General features: G+C 38.1%; 1 protein-coding gene across 11 annotated transcripts; it reads right to left on the reverse strand.

The window, feature by feature from the left end:
• Positions 1-3,607: 3,607 nt before the first annotated feature.
• LOC107265717 (protein transport protein Sec16A) lies at positions 3,608-18,103 on the reverse strand. Of its 11 annotated transcripts, none has more exons than XM_015735472.2 (21): positions 17,832-18,101; positions 17,052-17,104; positions 14,808-16,979; positions 14,060-14,729; positions 13,757-13,985; positions 13,260-13,685; positions 13,103-13,188; positions 12,822-13,032; positions 12,042-12,127; positions 11,811-11,961; positions 11,469-11,607; positions 11,122-11,389; positions 10,869-11,038; positions 10,223-10,807; positions 9,691-10,137; positions 9,347-9,379; positions 7,411-7,653; positions 6,668-7,055; positions 6,518-6,594; positions 4,760-4,846; positions 3,608-4,171 (listed from the first exon to the last, which is right to left on the reverse strand). In XM_015735472.2, the coding sequence occupies exons 2-21, from the start codon at positions 17,055-17,057 to the stop codon at positions 4,091-4,093; spliced, it is 6,555 nt and encodes a 2,184-aa protein (XP_015590958.1). In that variant the 5' UTR covers positions 17,058-17,104; positions 17,832-18,101; the 3' UTR covers positions 3,608-4,090. The 11 variants fall into 11 exon arrangements, with proteins under 11 accessions (XP_015590958.1, XP_015590939.1, XP_015590982.1 ...); XM_015735453.2 differs by having other exon boundaries at positions 11,805-11,961; XM_015735496.2 differs by lacking the exon at positions 4,760-4,846 and adding an exon at positions 5,693-5,737 and having other exon boundaries at positions 11,805-11,961.
• Between the last annotated feature and the right edge of the window lie 43 nt (positions 18,104-18,146).

Raw genomic sequence — 18,146 nt, forward strand, 5'->3', positions numbered from 1 at the left:
AGAAAAAAAATGTCGCAAAATGTCGAGACGATCGTCAGATTCCAAATGAAAGCTTTAAAATCAATAATCGCCTCAACATACGTGCTATGTGTATAACATACGTATATGCTATATACATACAGTTAAAACCTACGATCACAAAATCATATCTACTAGGCAAATCACCCTAAGAAAAAATTACCACGAATTATTATTCTTCGTTAGAATGCGCAGATTATGCTGGGTGAAAAGCACAAATAATTTTATTTCTACCACACTCGATCCTCATCCACTGTCAAAGAAAAACAAAACATTCTGTACATAAAAACTCTTTTCAATAATTTCTTTTTTTTTTTCAATCACACATCTCGCAATAACAATTCGATTTGACAATGATTTCAGAGACTTTTTCCAAAACCGTCATATATCGCGAATCAACATTTATTTTGACGGCTAAGCAACGCGATAATCCAAAAATATATATATACATATGCAAAATATGCGAAAAGTCAAAAATCATCAGTGATTCGAAAATACCCAAGAGTCAAAATACTCTCAAACCCAATTAACCAAAGCCAATACTATACACAGGCATTGTGACACTTTTTTTTTTATTACTACACACTCAAAAACCCAACTGCCACAACCTCCCCCCCCCAACGGTTCCCTCGAATTTATCTTCAATCAATTTTTTTTTATTTCAACCAAAAGATATTTATCCTTTCTTTACTTAGATATAGGCGATTGTAAATAAACGAATAAACGAATTATTCAACAATCACAAATTAACAATAGCACAGAAACCGATTTCTTAATCCTCCTATTCAACCTTCCATTTTACTCAGCTGTCACAATTATCATTTTCCACTGGAATCGACGTGTCAATATAGAACCAAAAAAAGGGAATCCAGGTAAGAGCGATTTTATTTGTACAACAATACTAACCTTCTACGCCTATTCTTAAAATGCACCCTTAACAATACCGGGTAGTGTCAGATCAGTCAATTAGTTTTTGCCAATAATCTTCAATCAAATTAAATAACAATACTAAAGAATGTCCCAAGTCCAATTTATAATATACTTTATTATTATATATCAATAAGTGACATTAATTAATATAATAATAATAATAATAATAATAATAATATATAATACACGTTATCGTTATCCATGTTTCCCATAAACGTACATCAACTCTGAATTGTAAATTGCGTATGTCGTAATAATATGTTACACCTCAAGCCAAATTGCATCGCTTACACGTAAACCACCCTATACATACAATAACGTACAGCTCAATTAATACTTTTCCGTTCAACATTAACGCTAACTTCTTCAGGACGATTTAACGTTACCTCACCATCCATTCATCCCTTGCATATCATCCCTAATCGAATTGATTACAATGTCGAATGGGAAGCCTTAGATAAAATTCAATTTCGCCATTCGCCAATAGAACACGGTAGATGAAAGGATACAAAAATCTACCAGACTTCATTATGTTTGACTAAAGAAAATAGAACACTAGGTTTGCCGTACCCTTTCTGCTTCCTTTGTCTTTTCTTTATATCCCAAATATTCATTCCTTCAGATTGCCCCTATGGACCAAGAAAATCCTACGAAGTTGTTCAGTCGCCATTACGAGAGTTTGTTATTTTTCTTTGTTTTAGGGATTTTAACACACTTTCAATGCTCCTGGCTAAAGTCGAGACACCTTTTAAACAATTTGTTATGTCCAGTATGTTTTAACATTGGCTTATTAATTTCATTGGCATTTTCCACAAATAGTATCGTTCCTTTTTGTTTCATATAAATTAGACGAGACTTGATTTATTAAAGAAACACGGTTTTTCTTTTCAATAAATAACAGGCAGACGCTAAACGAGATACGAGTACAAAAGGCATATTGATTTTAATAATTAACTGGGACACGGTGCAGATTCAACAGTTTATAAAATAATACAAGAGAAATTCCGAGGACAAGGATATTAATCATAGTTATACGTGTGTCAGGAGAATTCTATCAGAGGGTCGCGTGTATAAAATTGGATACAGAAATATAATTTAGTCTATTTCAACGATAATTCCTCTATTTGTGGAATAATGACAAATTAGCAGTAACGTGCCGCAGACAGATTACAGTGAAGAATAACGGATCTGTCTCTGGTATTTATCTTCTTTTTTTTTATGCTTTCATTTTAGTAAGACTAACATCATGATTTAAACGGATATCTAAATTCGTACAGACCGAACGTCTATTTATGTACAATAATTTAATGATGTCATTAAAATACGAATTACTGATCAATAATTGCAACACTTTCACGGCAAACAAAAGAATCTCTTGATCATTGACCACTGAATACACGTATGCTTGATAGATCGTGGTAAAATCAATAAATTCGAGTGACACATTACACGCATAGTTTCGAGAAAGAAAAAACCAAGTATCATCGACCTGAACGATAAGTATAATTTATGTAACTGTAACGATTAATAACTTTTTATTAACCTCATGCCTATAATAATAAGCTTTGGCCAGTAACGTTAGAAAGTGTTAAGCGACCTTTAAACTTTGTCCTGTCTTTCCTAGCTTAAAAAAGAATGATAAAAGATCCAAAGGAAAGAGGATATCAGTACCCACGTGACTAACGAGGACCAAAAGGAAAAGAAAAATGTTGAAAAACATTCTTCAAATCCTTAAAACTAACGAATCTGTACGAAAATTTTCTTTCTTTTGATCTTTTTACAAACTTTTCGCAGTAGCACGAACTGGCAGTTGGTCAGTGACGTATCAACGGACAGACATTCTTAAATAATTAAATCATTCCGATCGATAGCAATCCAATATTAATCTAAGAGAAATTCAGTTTCCCATTATTTTCTCTAACATATATGTATACTCCTTTACTGACATTCCCATTTTCATTAGGCGACTCTACGACACACTTGTCGGCTTATAAAATCAGACTTTGCATCGCTAGCGGAAAAACACTGATGATTGACGTTCTAAAGAATTTTTCTAAATCATTAATCATCATCGCGTCGTCATTCGCGGCGACCTAACGCAGCACTGGTCGTGCATAGTAAGCAAAAACGGAACCACGCGCAGAAGAAATTCATTTAATTAAATAATTCATCATCCTAATCGCATTCCAGGCGATTGCCTGAAAATCATTCCGCAGTGGAACCTCGATGACTTTCAAGTTTTATGAACAACCGTGTAATCGCTAATATCGTTGGAAAACTATCATAATCTTTAGCGCACAGGATTCTTCTTATTGTGACAAATTCACCAATTGAGAATCCACGTGTCCTAACTGAAAACTGTACTGACAGATAATTTTTGTTTTCCAATAAAAAAAAGTTAATTGAACGTTATCATTCTGAGTAGACGTATCTTAGACCAGCACCATCTCCTTTAACCTATACTCATCTAAGAGCGATTCCATTCTTCTGATAACATGATAACATATCGGAACACATGTTATTATTTTATATGACTATTGTGTAATTATGGAAAAGTTTACATAGAAACAAAGAAACGTCATGACACTTTTAAATCCCTAATAAAGATTTAATCTTAGTTTCAACGATATTTGCCTACTTTCTCTCTCTCTCTCTCTCTCTCTCTCTCTCTCTCTCTCTCTCTCTCTCTCTCTCTCTCTCTTTAACTTCCTCAATTAACGAATCATTCATCGACAGTTTCATAGGTGAAACGTGTTATTCTAATAGATTGACCATGTAAAAAAAAAAGGACTTCTCACTCTGACCCGTTGCCTCATGAATTCCCTACATGCGTCCATAGACGAAAGGATTATTGAAAATTAATTAGCGTAATTAAGCTTATAACTTTCAAACTGTATAACAATGCAGATAACATACGTACAACTGAGAACAGACTGATCTCAGGATGTTAATTTAAAAAAAAATTCCCACACATATCTCTCGCCAAGAGGACAAATGACTCTTTATGAAATTTGCCTCGTTATCGATTACTAAGAACTCTGACTATTCCATATACGTTAAACGTACAGCGAGAAAATGGCCTCTTCGAAAACTGTATTTGCATTTCCATGAGCGGCAGCAGCAGCGGCAGCCTCTAACAATCTTATCGTGGAGGGTATCTGCTTCTCGGTGTGTTCTTCATCGAACGATCCTTCATGTCTGTCGGATTGAACATCATTGGTCCCTACGAATATATAAATAAAAGAAAGATATAATTACAAGAATTCCAAAAGTACAAGGAAAAATTACATACAATTAAAAACAGACCTGATCGATAATTAAACTCTGCGCATAAATTGTATAACCGTGAAAGCAATATGGCAATAGACAAAAAAAAAAGAAAACAAAAATTCTAACAAGCCAAGATAACCAGCGGCCTCCTTCACCAAGCTGTCCCAGAGTAGAGATTATTAAAAAAAATTAATTTTGAAATGAAAACCGACGAAAACCACACAAGTATCTTACACAGTGTATAGAAGCGATGACTTCCAAATGATATCAGTGAAATTTCAATGATCGTTAATCACAGCGTGTGGATTAGCTCTTCGTTAGAAGATTTTAATAAATAAATGTATATGGATATTAGTCGGACGAGAGTAACGATAAAAATGAACGTACGATCTGCCATTATGCGAAGAGGTTTTTCACGCGTCTTACCGTGGATAGCTTCCGGGACGATAATCGATAGTGTATCCGGTATTACGTCACGCGACTCGTCACTCTGACTGACAAGTCAATTAAAACTTCGTGATACAGGATAATTGTGAATTACCTTTTCCCGCTGGAGGAGGCGCGGATCCCTCATTGTGTAGCTCTGCACTTCTCGCGATAGTGAGCTGGTCGAGCTCCATCGAGAGAGCTAAGTCCCCATGTACAAAATAACAATGTCGTCTCACAGACTGATAATCGTCGTTAACTCTTCAAATAAATGTGTTAGAAGAAAAGTGGGACGCGCAATACCGACTGAACCCTATTGAACTAACGATAACGTGCAGAGGCATTTTTTTCCATGCAGTTTGAATAAGTTTTTGGCTTCCAGATGTCGGTATCGCGAGCGCACACTTTTTCGCGCTCTTCGTGTAATGGTGGGAGAGCATATTCAAATTATACATTAATGTGGACATTAAGCGATTTTCATGCTGATACAGATTGACGTATTGTCGTAGAGGTAAAGTAAGCCAAGTGTCAAGCATGCTGTTTTATTTTTCATTTAAATTGTCACTCCTCAAATTCTTATCTGGTGGTGAGGATTGTCTCCTTTAATGGAAACTTTTTTTTTTTGGAGGGACTATCGTGCTATGGCGACAGGAGAAAAAGCTCCTGGATGACAAACGAGGTAAGAGGGAGGCAGGTTGAGGGAAAATAAAAAAAAAAATTTTTTTAGTTTCTTAAGCAACGATGATCGATAAAGATCAATAGTGTACTTTTACATGGGAATACGTCTAAACGACATGGACATGGGAACGGATTTTGCGTGCTATGGTGCAAGCTGTAGGAAAGTAAAAAAAAAATTATTTTCTAAGACATTCAATTAAAAAAAAAAGATAACTATGACTATACGCATAAACATAGGCGAATATTTAACGACCAGACACTGTGTGAACATGCGCAGGGAAAAAAGGTGCATATCCATGTGCGAAATCCAATAAATAGGCAAACCAAAAATAAAAGTAGACTGTATGAATAAAGAAGAAGATCTCCTTACTATTGTCAAGAATTGTTATTTGACTAGGTCATTCTGCGTCCCCGACTGCTTGCAAAAAGAGGAACATGAAACGAAACACGAATTAAATGTAAACTCGTGTATGTAATTACAGGGGGATAAGATTATTAGATACAATAATTATTATTCTTTGTGCCACAGTAACAGCGAAGAAGAATAAAATGAAGTACTCGGATTCACTTTCGAGTATCGCTTTTTATCTTTAATAGTAATTTAGGCTTTAACCTCTCTCTCCTCTTTCTATGGTACGGGCTTCGTTAATTGTAAAAATTGGATTTACTTGAAGTATTAAAAACCCATGCTTAGGAATAAAACCAAGAAAGACGCTAGCTTCTAGGTACTGGAGTAAAGGGATAACAGAGAAACGAATCCTGAGAAGATTTGGACCTGGTGTTAACAGAATGGAAATAAATACATAAAACTAATGAAGAAGTAAACGAGCATACGTATTAGCATTGTGTCATGGCTAAGAGGGTTATAAGATATTTTTAAGTAATATAAATAACGAATGCTTTAACATTACAGTTCCATTGAGAGACGTTCGAGTTACATGAAAACTGCATAACAGCATACTGCAGCCAGAGCGCTTTGTGCCGGTGGATAAAGAGGGGCGGGCACCAACGATAAAATAACAAATGGTGTGTCGAGTAAGATAATTGAAAACGTATACACGTGAAACTGTACTGTTAAATGCAGTGTATGCCATGAGAATAGAAGTGTAGAAGAGAATTTCACGTATAACGTAATGTGATGAAGAGATAATTAAATATAATTACGTAACAGAAAATGTTTGTGTGCCTCACTTACCCCCTGGGATGCATTTTCAGTAACAGCTGCTGCTGGCGTGGGTGTTAAAAAGTCTACAGGAGCGTTTGGGTCGTTGACTGTAATAAAAGAAAAGGATCAGAGAAGAATTTAGGGGAGTATTTTTTAATACTGTCTCAGTCCAATGATTACCTGGGGCAGGGACAAATAATTGTGGCGACGACGCGGCCATTGGCACCAGAGGTGATGTTACAGGTGTTGGTACGTTTGATGGCGGTGCAGTACCCTTTGTTCCACTAGGATTCATCACGTCTATATAATTGGCACGCAAACTCCTTCCCTTTGGCATTTTGTACATGTTACTGCCAGTCAGTAATTTCGAGCTGTTAACCACTGACAGGTCATCTGGAATTGCACTCGATGACGCTGACGGGTTTGGAATTGTGGGAGCATTAGATTCAGCCGCTGATGCTCTGAACCCGATGTCAGTGGCTTTTGGAGGTGGAGCCAGAGGACCGGAAGTACCTTCACCATCCTCATCCTTGTTCGTCCATTTCTTAGCGACGGGATCCCAAACAATCTATTGTGATGGAAACAGAAAAGAAAAATTATAATTAATCTGAGGTAGTTAATCTATTTTTTTAGCTTATTCTCTTCGTTAGCTTAACGTCTCTTCAGTCAAGAACTCATTGTCGCGCTTTTAGAATTTGTTAGGGATCAACTACTTTTCTAATTAACAAGTTCGTTAGTGGGATCGATTGTTAAATATCTGAATGCCCCATTATACTGGCCTTTTCTCTTCCGTCTTATATAGCCGAGGTAACTACCACAAGTAACCTCGAGAGCCCTTCGCGACATAAAACATAAAACCATCTACCGTGATTCCTTGGGTGGATCAACGAGGACGTTCTTGTTCACACACGGATGGGACTTACCGTAGGGTTACTGTCGTCCGGTAAGATCATTTGATTTTTAGGCTTTGGTGCCAATTTGCTGAACAATCCACCGAACCAGGATCCGCTTCCACCAGCTGCTTTTTTGTCTGACTGCTTCTCGATGACCTTTTTCTCTTCAGCTGTTGCTTTTGATCCTGCTCTGGGTGTATCCAGGGAATCCAGCTCCTCCAGAGGATCGTACTGCTTCGAGGACGAGGGTGCCATTGATATCGTTGGCTGAGGCTGTAATAAAATATACAATTCATTATCGCAAACTTGTTCCGGCAAAGCTTCTCGTCGCTTACTGTAATAGAGTTACTTCGCAGAGAAATATGAACATATATATGCATATATCACATATATTTTGAGAGAGAGAGAGAGAGAGAGAGACCCAGTGCAAATGAAATTTACAGAGAATTTACTGAATTCTCTACTAATTACTTATTCAAGTGTTTCTGCACAACTTTAGAATCATTTCACTGAGTTATAGTACTATTACAGTAAACAACGAGAAACTCTGCAAGCTTCCAGTTTGTCTTAACACTTAGCATATGCGGTTGTTCTATTACTATATTGTTTCTATTTGACTTCAGGTTAGTCCTAACAGATGAATATGTTCTGAAAGATTATTTACAAAAAAAAAATCTTCAACACACCCTTTATATCATTTATGAACATATAGAGACACTACAGTGTGCCATATTTTTTATTAGACATTTCGAATCTTATAACAATAGTCTTAATTCTTATAGATAGCTATAATTGTAACATGTGAAACAGAATACAAGAAAGAATTGAGTACAAAGAAATACAAATGGTATTTTTTTTTGTTTAATAAATCATGGTGTGTGTTCACGTTTCAATTCTACTATACAGGTCATTTAAACTAGTTGTTCTTTTTTGGACACTTAAAAACATTCAACAATTTTTATATTACAGTAAGACTGTTAACGACACAAATAGCAAGAGATAATATCTGCCCCTCGATATTAATGTTATTGTTACTTAAAGTTCCTATAATCATCAGTGCAATCGCATTTTATTATCTGTATCTATTGTGAGTGCAAGTGATTCAATTGTCACCAACTGGTGCATCGATATCAAAGGTTTTTGAAATATTTTTTCCAGCAAGTGCATTTCCCTTACTCGTAGGACTATTTTTAATACTTCCACTAATCAATGGGATATCTATGGGAAAAGTTCCACCAAAAATAAGCGGTTTATTTAATCTTCCCATAGTGTGTCCATCATTGACATCGCACCAAGCATCCACCGTGTCACAAATTATATCCCTGCGATGTATATGAGGTGCAATTCTGAGTGCATTATTTTCATCAAAATTACAATATTCTTTCAAAGTTTTGCATCGATTATTAGTAGTGGACAAAGATGAATTATCCTGATTGTCCGATGGCAAACAAGACATATTTAATGACTCCATCCTAAAAGAACCAAACTGAATATCTAAATCGGTTGGCCCTTTGCTAATTGACTCATTTTCAGTTTCATGCTCTGAATCCTCATCAGTCGTCTCATGTAATAACTCATTTTTTTTGGGTTTACATTTCAAAAACACTGGTGGTTTTGACAATGGTGGTCTAACCACTCTTGGATCGATTCTCTTTACTCTAGGAGGATTCTCCGGATGAACTTTCTTGGGATTAAAAATCTTTGGGTAGCTCATTGTCACTTTTGGATATTTCAGCGATTGCTGACATTTATCTGATTTAACCTTAGTGTCTTTATAAGCACAGTATGTGTCTTGCAACAATGGCTTCTCGTTATTAACGTTATTATCATTATTATAGACCACGACTGCTGTACGATCGGCATTACTTGGCTCTGGTTTAATTATCGTTTTTCGTCGACGCAGCAAATTATCGCTGGCTCCCAATCTCATTCCACTATTACGCAATGCAAGCGTGGGATTACTTACTTCCGGTGTAGCTGATTTTTCTTCCTTTTCCGACTGTCCGCACGAACGAGCGGGCAAGCGAGCGTAAGAAAAGATGCGAAAGTTGTTAATTTCTATGTAATCCAAAGTGTAGGCATGATACATCTTTTAACATTTTTAAATTTTTTCTTTAATACCTCTCAACGATCAAACACGCAAGGTACTTTCAGCATAATCAATGCGATCAGAGAACATTATAAAGATTAGGTAGTGAAGTTTAATTCATGTCTATTCATAGTAATATTAATTTTGACAAGGGACTATATCAATAATAATAATGAAATATTTTTTATAATATGATTATTTTAATAATATCTTTGACTCACCTCATAATTCCATTTATCCTGTTGCTGATTATCAGCATCTGTCTGTTCCGATGGATACTGTGCTTGAGCCTGTTGTGTCTGCCAATCAGCTTGTGTGTAATCCTGGCTTGAGTAATCCTGCTGACTATATGTTTGCTGATTCCAGTAATCCTGCTGATGTTGGTTCTGCTGATATTGACTGGGATCCATACTATTATCCACATATTGTGAACTTGGGTTATAAGGATCTTGTATGTTTGTTGGTAGAGACATTGGTTGCCATTCTGATTGGGGATCCATTGTTGAACCTTCCATCAGAGAAGTTGGTCCATCGGAATAATCTGGTTGCGCTACACTCCACTTATGTTGTTGTTGTTGGATCTCGTGATGCTTCTGAGTCTGTAGTGTTTGGTGCATATCCGTGACTGTTCTAGGATCGTGTAAATCGTCCTGAATTATCTCACCAGTCTGTAATAATTTGCAGTATTGAATATTATTTAGAGTTTTAAGACGTTTTGATAAATTTTAATTACATTCATCATAGCACAATTACCTGACATTTTCCAACGATTTCAGAAAGATTGTTCAGCCATGCCAGATTCGCGGCATCCTCGAGAGAATCTTTGCAAACAGGATCGTGATATTTGATTCTGTCTCCAATTGTATAAACCTGCTCGATGAAGGATCTTTTGTATTTAGCTGGTTCATTCGTGATGTTCACCGCTATTTGTTCTATGTAAAGTAAAGCCTTCTCGATCAGACCATAGTCCACCATCTTAACAGCCAAGTCGAACTTGAAGGTTTGGAGATCGGCCAGAGTGAAACCAGGTTCGCTCAGATTCCGTGCATACTCATAGATCTCAGTAAGCATCACTGCTTCCAAGGTTACGAATTCGGAATAGGGTTTGTTGTGATTAGAACCAATTAGCACCAGCTTCCCGGCACTGGCGCCATAAGGACCAAAATCGATCTGCGCCAGGATATAGCAGAAATGAGCGCCGTGAATGTTTCCTCTAGCAGCAAGCGTATCGCCCAGGGTCGTTATAGATCTGCGGTTTATCTCAGGATTGGCTGACGTGTTTGAGATTATCATAGCTAGATGAGGCCTCCAATCGTCCCATTTTGGATCTGCTACGCACTGAACAAGAAACCGTCATTTATTATAATTACTCAAAAAGAGTCTACACTTTATACATTACCGTGACACTAGCTGGTACGCGCCCGGAGTGAAGTTGGTATAAAGTCTGAAGGGGATCATGAGCTGGCAAACTATTTGCAAAACGCGTCATAACCGATGCATGAGTTCGTTTATCCAATTTGCTGGCCAGGAACAGTGCGTGTCCCCACAATCCCTGATCCATAGCATATTCTGAAAATATAAAAAAAATAAAATATGCAGTAAAAGGTACCTTTCAAAAATCTCAAAACTGGTTTTGCTTGAAAATAAAATACCTAGAGCCTCCTGTACAAGACCATAAAGTAGGGTGTCCCTGAATTCATTGGTCATTTGCTCAACCGTCAATGGCTTCTTCGGTTTGTTTGCGTCCTCCTTTTCATGGGACGTTGACCCTTCGTGAACGGATCCTTCTCCGACTAAACTTCCGGAACGTTGTGACATAACAGATTCTCTTCTTACCGGTACGTGTTGCTTGTTTGCGTCATAAGGATACGCATCCTTGTTTCTCAATAACAAAGCAGCAATGTCCACCCCGACAACGTTCTGTATTGAAAAATAAAAACTTTTAACCATCGCAGGAATCACTGGACTAATTATAATCATACGTAATCAAGATACATACTCCGTTCTGCTGAATCAACATGATCATTAGCTCGTAGAGTAAGATGTACGATGCAGAATCATCCATATCTTCGTTAACATCGGCTTTCTTAATTTTATTCTCACAGTATTCAATGATCGTTTTCTTATGCGTCACGCCCCTATATAAAAATATTCCATTAATCAAAAAGTCTAATCTAAATGATACATGCCTTTGCCTGCTCTCTCATGAAGCACTACGAAGTATGCGTACACAAAGGATTCAGCATAATTTCATGGTATCAAGATATGCATGCAATTGGTTTTAATTAAATAGATATTTATATACGCATGCTTAGATCAGTAGACAGCTAATTACACTTGCTTAATTAGTGGTCCAGGATAGGCACGTAATTCTCGTGCAACAGGATCATGCAGCGTCAGACTGTCCACACGGAAAATGTCCACCTTGGCTTTTTCTCCATCAGTTGGATTATTCGCGTACACGTGTAAGAGTGAGCCGATAGTGAAAGAACCTGATTAACAAAATCAAAGTGCGGGGAACGGTATTACGAATTAAAAATAATAAATATATAAATTTTATAAATTATTCTACCTAGCACGTGAGCCGTGAAGAACTTTCGTGGTGCGTCGTTCAGAGAGTCCTCAAGAAGGTCCAAAGTACGTTTATCTCCGGTGATTCTAAAACAAAAATATTTTTAAAGCATGATTTCAATTATTATATAATTACTGAACGCATCTACGTGTTTATACATAAAAAAAATATACACGTGTACAAGCAATGTTCGCAGTCCAAGCTTATTTTGCTTTGTGCTGTGATGGAAAAAAGTTTTTTTTGCGGAGTGTAACTGCGTTTAGATTATACGATTCATTAGAAGTCGGGCAAGACTGCATAAGCACGTGTAATTTAAGTTTAAGTTTCAGGGCTCTAGCATTATCGCAACTGGCTTCGTACATCTGGCTTACAAGAAGAGGAACTCTAGATACTCGACTATACCCGATCTCACCTAGTCGAATTGCGACTAAATAGATTTCGTCTTCGCAGAGGGCTCCTCGTCCATCCGGGATACCCGAAATAAGAGACGTACAACGCCTTGTTGGGGGAGTTGAAGTAAATAGTTGGGTTTGCAAAGAATCTAACATGTAATTACAAATAAATGTAACTGATTCGCCGCTGAATGGGGTTTTTTGGTTAATAAAAATATGCATCATTTAAGAAAGTGACATAATAGTTAGTGAAAAGACCGTTCAATTTAGAAAGACGCTATTTACGATTTTGAAATTTTCGTTCTAGTATTTTACAATTCTTAGATCCCGATCCTGCGCAATTTAAAATTGACCATAAACAATGAAGATTAAATAATGAGGATTCTACCTGTCATCGCAAGAACTGCGTCCCGAGTGCACACTGGCTCTGTCCTCTGTGTAACTGCCAACATTTCTGGCAGCTTGTGACTGTTGATGTTGATTTGCATAATATTTGTTGTACCATTCGGCATAAGCAACAGGATTGGTTCTTCGTAGGTTGTCAAAGTAGGCATAATAATTGTTGTTGTAATTGGTACCGTAGTCGTAACCGCCATAACCTGTACAAAAGAAAAAAGTAAAAGACAATAGCATAATAAAATTATAAATAAATAAACGCTAACTACAAACCATTGTAAGCGTAGTAGGGATCTCTAGCTCGTAAATAATAATCCCGATCTCTGTCATTGTATGAGGATCGACTGGATGGCCTTGACCTAGAAAAATATTATTTAATAAAGGAAAATAAAATAGAAAAATTAAGTCTTTAATATAAGAGCAATCTTACCCTCTTCCATAAGGATCATCATAGTACTCTCTTCTGAAAGGTTCTCTAGTTTCGTATTCGTCGTATCTTCGTCTTCTGTCATCTCTCCTCCTATCCCGATCAGGATAATCTCTATCCCTAGGGAATCGTGGATCGAAATTCCGTGGATCTCTGTCTCTGCGCCTTGGATCATCCACTCTGTCTCTTCTGCGATCGTCGAGTCTTCTTCTGCTGTCATCAGGATCGTCCTTGCCTCTGACTCTTCTGTCTACATCTTCACGTCCACGTCGGTCCAGATCATCCCGACTGGGATGACGACGATCATCGTCCCGGTAAGAGGGATCACGACGATCTAGATCCTCGCGAGAATTATAAGCTCTCTCGTAATCAGGTCCACGTCGACGATCATAGAAGTAATCTTCTTCGTACTCTCGATCACGGTCGTAACTAGTTAAATAATTTATATTATATTGTATGAAAATAAATAAAAGAAAAAGTGTATATATCTAAATACTCACAATCTACCCTTCCTGTCATAATCGTAGCGTCTTCCACTAGGGCTGCCATCTCGTCTTCTATCTCGACTTTCATCGCGACTGTTACCCGAACCCTCGTCATCGCCGTCCTCGTACGAATCTCTGCGATTCGGTGGTCCAGGCACTCCCGAATTTTCAGCCACGGATGCTCCTACAGCCTCCTCGCGTTTATTTCTAGATTCATTTGGTGGGTCTTGCATCGCTGCCATAGCTTAAATGTTTATAACCAGTGAAATTAAATAAATGTCTATTAATTGATTTAAATGTTATTAATAAGACACTTACGAACTGATGTGGCAACCTCCTGAGATCCAGTTACAACCCTGGCATCGCTTCTGTCGTCGGGAATTTGCACAGACTCATTTGGAGACGCTCCACCAGGTATCTGTCTGATTCCACTATGAGTTTGTTGAACAGGATCTTCCGTTTCATTTCCTCTTCCAGGTACTTCACGAGTTTCAGCAGGTTCCGGTATGGTCTGCGACTGCGAAGGAATGCGTTCCTCACCGGAGGGATCGTTCCTGGATTGCTGAGGTGGCAAAGATCGTTCTCTACCCGAAGGATCGTTTCTACGTTCCAGTGTGTCAGAATCACCACGAGACAATAAAGGAATATTCCTTTCCTGACCGGAAGGAACATCTCGTCGTTCTGTTCTCTCAGGGATATTTCTTCCTAAAACACTTTGCTCTTGTCCTGAAGGATCGTTTCTTCTAGGATCACTTGTTCGTGGTGTCTGAACGTACTGTTCCTGACCTGTAGGATCATTTCTTCTAGGATCAGTGGAACTTGACTGGCCAGGAACTTCTCGAAGGAAAGGAATGTCGTTGGGAACTTCATCGTTCTCATCATCCTGACTTGGTGGAGTTGGTTCGTGTTCCTGATGAGAATCTGTCAGTTCGCCAGTCTCCAAGAAAGTATTCCTGTCGTTCGATGCAAACTCGTAGTTATCAGGCGCCTGGAGAAGCAAAGAATAAAGTATTAACAGTTTAGCAAATATTATTATTAATTTATTAAATGTATCCTTAATATCTACCTGTTCAACCTGAAGAGGCGGTTGAGGTTGTTGTAAGGCAGGAACTTCCACGTTATTTGCCTCCTGTCGGAAATCTCTAGAAGTCGCTGTTTCCTTAGAAGGACTTGAAACTAGCTTGGGATCGTTATCCAGGGTCTCTCTATTGATGGAATCTCGTGAACCATATATATCGCGTTCCTGTAACACCGGCGCTACTACTTCCAGGTTGACGAATTCAGAAGACTGCTGAATATTTTCATAGTTCTCCACATTCTGTTCTGGCGACCATTGTTTCTGTGGTCTTGCACGATCATTGGCATACCATCCACCTTCCGGTTGAGCAGCAGGCGTGTTTCTGTTGTACCATTGATCATATCCAGCTTGAGATACATTTTCAGTCGTTTTCGAATTTCCAGTTTGATATGTCTGATTTAGTGAGTGCTCCTGAGCTATAGGTTGACTTTCGACAGGGTTAGAAACTTCTGAGCTACCTATGTTATCAGGAGTTGCAGTGTCATTGTTAGTGTTCGATGGACAAAAACTAGAAGTAGAATGAGAAGTCCAATCACCAGAATGAGGTGGGCACGTCTCCATCTGGGAATTTTGATTTTCAAGATTCTTGTCAGGCTTATTTACAAGACTGAGTTCGTTGAAACCACTAGACAATTCACTGACAGGTATCGTGTTCCATTCTCCATCTGAATTCCAATTCGTCTCTGTCTTGTTCTGGGCTGGAATTTTTTCTGAATTATCAGAAGTCAGATTGGTATCAGGAACAGCCCAATCTTTCTGCTCAGGTATCAGCATGGGATTTATCTGAGTTTGGGCAGGAATATCATTTAAAGATGTTGAACTTCCAATGAAAGTAGCAATCTTATTTTGCTCATCCTGTCGATCTGCATTATTGGCTAAGTTCAAGGTAGATCCTGAAGCAGTAGAACCGCTGGAAGAATGAAAATGTGATGAAGGAGGTTGAACTTGTTGCCAATCATTTGATGGTAATTTGTTGGAAGTGATTTCCTGCGGTGGTATATCTTCCGGTATGTTACTAGTTTCCGGTTTGTGCTGAATCCATTGATTAGGTTGTACATCATGTTGCACATTGGGTTGTTGCCATTGCTGAGTTAAATTTATACTACCAGGTTGTTCGGACTGATTCAAAATAGTTGGCTGCCACTGAGGTGGCACGTTGCTTTCCGAATTTTGATTAGGCCACTGATTAGAAGAAACGTTACCCTGACTTGACCAAGAATTAGATGTCTCGCGTTCTTGGTGTTGACTCGACCAATTGGCAGAGCGATCATTGCTTCCTGTTTCCTTTCCTGACGGGGCAGGGACAGTAACTGGAACTTGGGGATGTTGTTCTGCAATATGTTGTACCATTTGTTGGTGCCAATTGTTTCCCATGTTCTCCACATGCTGCCCTTCTGTTGGGACATTGGATTCGAAATAGCCACCAGAAGATGTAGGAGCATTCGTGTGATTTTGCCAAGTGTGAGTTGACGAAATTGTCTGCTGATCAACGTTGTTCCAGTTGTAGCTGTTTACTGGTGGGGGTAGTGGAGGTGTCTGATTTTTTTGATTGAGCATAGCCGACGTGGGTTGCACGTAAGGTATACTCTGAGGTTGCTGTTCTGTTGACCATTGCGAATGATCTGAATGTCCTGTACTTGATTTAGCTGAATTAGGTCGGGGCGGCGTGGGATAATGCTGATTAAAACTATAGTTTGTATAATGACTGTACGAATCAGAATGATTTGGAGTGGATTCTCTACTAGCACTTCCTGGTGTATTTTTTCCAGACGAGGGATATTGATTAAGGATGCCTGCTCTATTATTGCCATTTAAATTCTTGTAATAATTGTTTGGAACTGGATTTGTTGCAGGCTGCCCATTATTCGTATAAGTAGGAACAAATTGCTGTTGTTGCTGGGGCTGAGAATCAGTCGATTGGTCAACGCTCCAATTCCAGGAGTCATTGCCATTATTTACATTCTCCGAACCCCAAACCCAAGGATCCGAGGATTGTTGCAGTTGGTTTGTTACAGGAGCTTGATGTTGGTAAACATTATTTGTTGGGATTGCTGGTTGATTTAAGGTTGGCACAGTACCATATACGGTTTGGCTTTGGGTTTCAAAACCAACCACAGCAGGATCTACTCTTGATCTGGATGGTCTCGCACGAAATGGATTCTAGAATAACATTTGACAAAACACTTTTCTGCACTGCAATCACAATAAATATTAAATATAAAAGTTACTCACGTTCATACTAGTACTGCTATAATTCCACTAATCCTATGAATTGTATGTAAAACCTGTATAAAACAAAAAATGCCAAATTCGTGAATAAGCATAGTTAAAATATGCAAAATTGATTTAAGAAAATATTTGTTAAATTCCTAATCACCGTTGTAAGGCATACAAATTATAATTATCGATAACTCTAAAGAGTTCAAGTGACTTGCACAAAGCAATATGGAAAGATGAAGAATTTTATGTGACAGCATTGAATACTGCAAACACAATCCATAAAAAGAAAACAATATAAATAACTATCAAATTTCTTCATAAAAGCAGCTTGGTAATCAGAAAATCATAATGTGGGTCAAGAGACCAAGCCTATCAAGCCCATAAAAAGAATATTTACAAACAGCTAATCAAACAATTGAATATAAACTAAACCTAACAAAAATCACAACCACGTATGCCCAACCTGATAATTATTATTACGAATAAAACCATCGAGGAATTTTTTCTGGTAAAAATCAAACACTACGCTGAAAAACAGTAATATGAGGCAGGGCAAAGTGAAAGAAGGAAAAGTCACCCGGAATCAATTTCCTACGTAGAATTGTAAATCCCCGCGGATTATATAACCCAAATCATGATAGAAGCACTTTTATGACAGCTTCCACGTCACGGCGAACAAAGGCGTAAAGAAAATAATGTAAATTACTATCGGTCAAGCGAGAATCAGCGTACCAGCTGTCCAAGTGAAGCACTTTGGCGTTCAGAGAACTATGCACCATGTCTTTCACTTACCTAGCTAACGTGTCTCGTAGGTGGGTGCGCAGCCAGGGTAGAGCATTATTTCCACAGCACCAGATTCACTCGAGGAAGTTAGCACCAGACTATATGTCAGCGAAGAATTAGTAAATAAGCCACCGCAATTATTTAGAAAACACGGATTGCACACGGATATCACAGGAACACGAACATTTCACGGGGAAAGGATGTGGGTTACGCACGTCACGGATTTTCTTTCTTTAGGTATCCGTATCGCGCGCTCCAATCCAGGATAACGTCACACATAAACTGGCATTGTTGACAGAAGATAATTAAAGTAGACATTTAACT

This window comes from Cephus cinctus, unplaced genomic scaffold (assembly GCF_000341935.2).
Source record: "Cephus cinctus unplaced genomic scaffold, Ccin1 Ccin1_scaffold0020, whole genome shotgun sequence".
NCBI lineage: Eukaryota > Metazoa > Arthropoda > Insecta > Hymenoptera > Cephidae > Cephus > Cephus cinctus.

What these genes read in the sequence shown, in the direction of transcription:
- LOC107265717 (XM_015735453.2), bottom strand. An exon ending in GCGTACCAGCTAGTGTCACG is followed by an intron (nt 10,808 to 10,868) that starts GTAATGTATAAA and finishes TTTCTTGTTCAG; the next exon opens with TGCGTAGCAGATCCAAAATG. An exon ending in AAATCGTTGGAAAATGTCAG is followed by an intron (nt 10,138 to 10,222) that starts GTAATTGTGCTA and finishes AAATTATTACAG; the next exon opens with ACTGGTGAGATAATTCAGGA.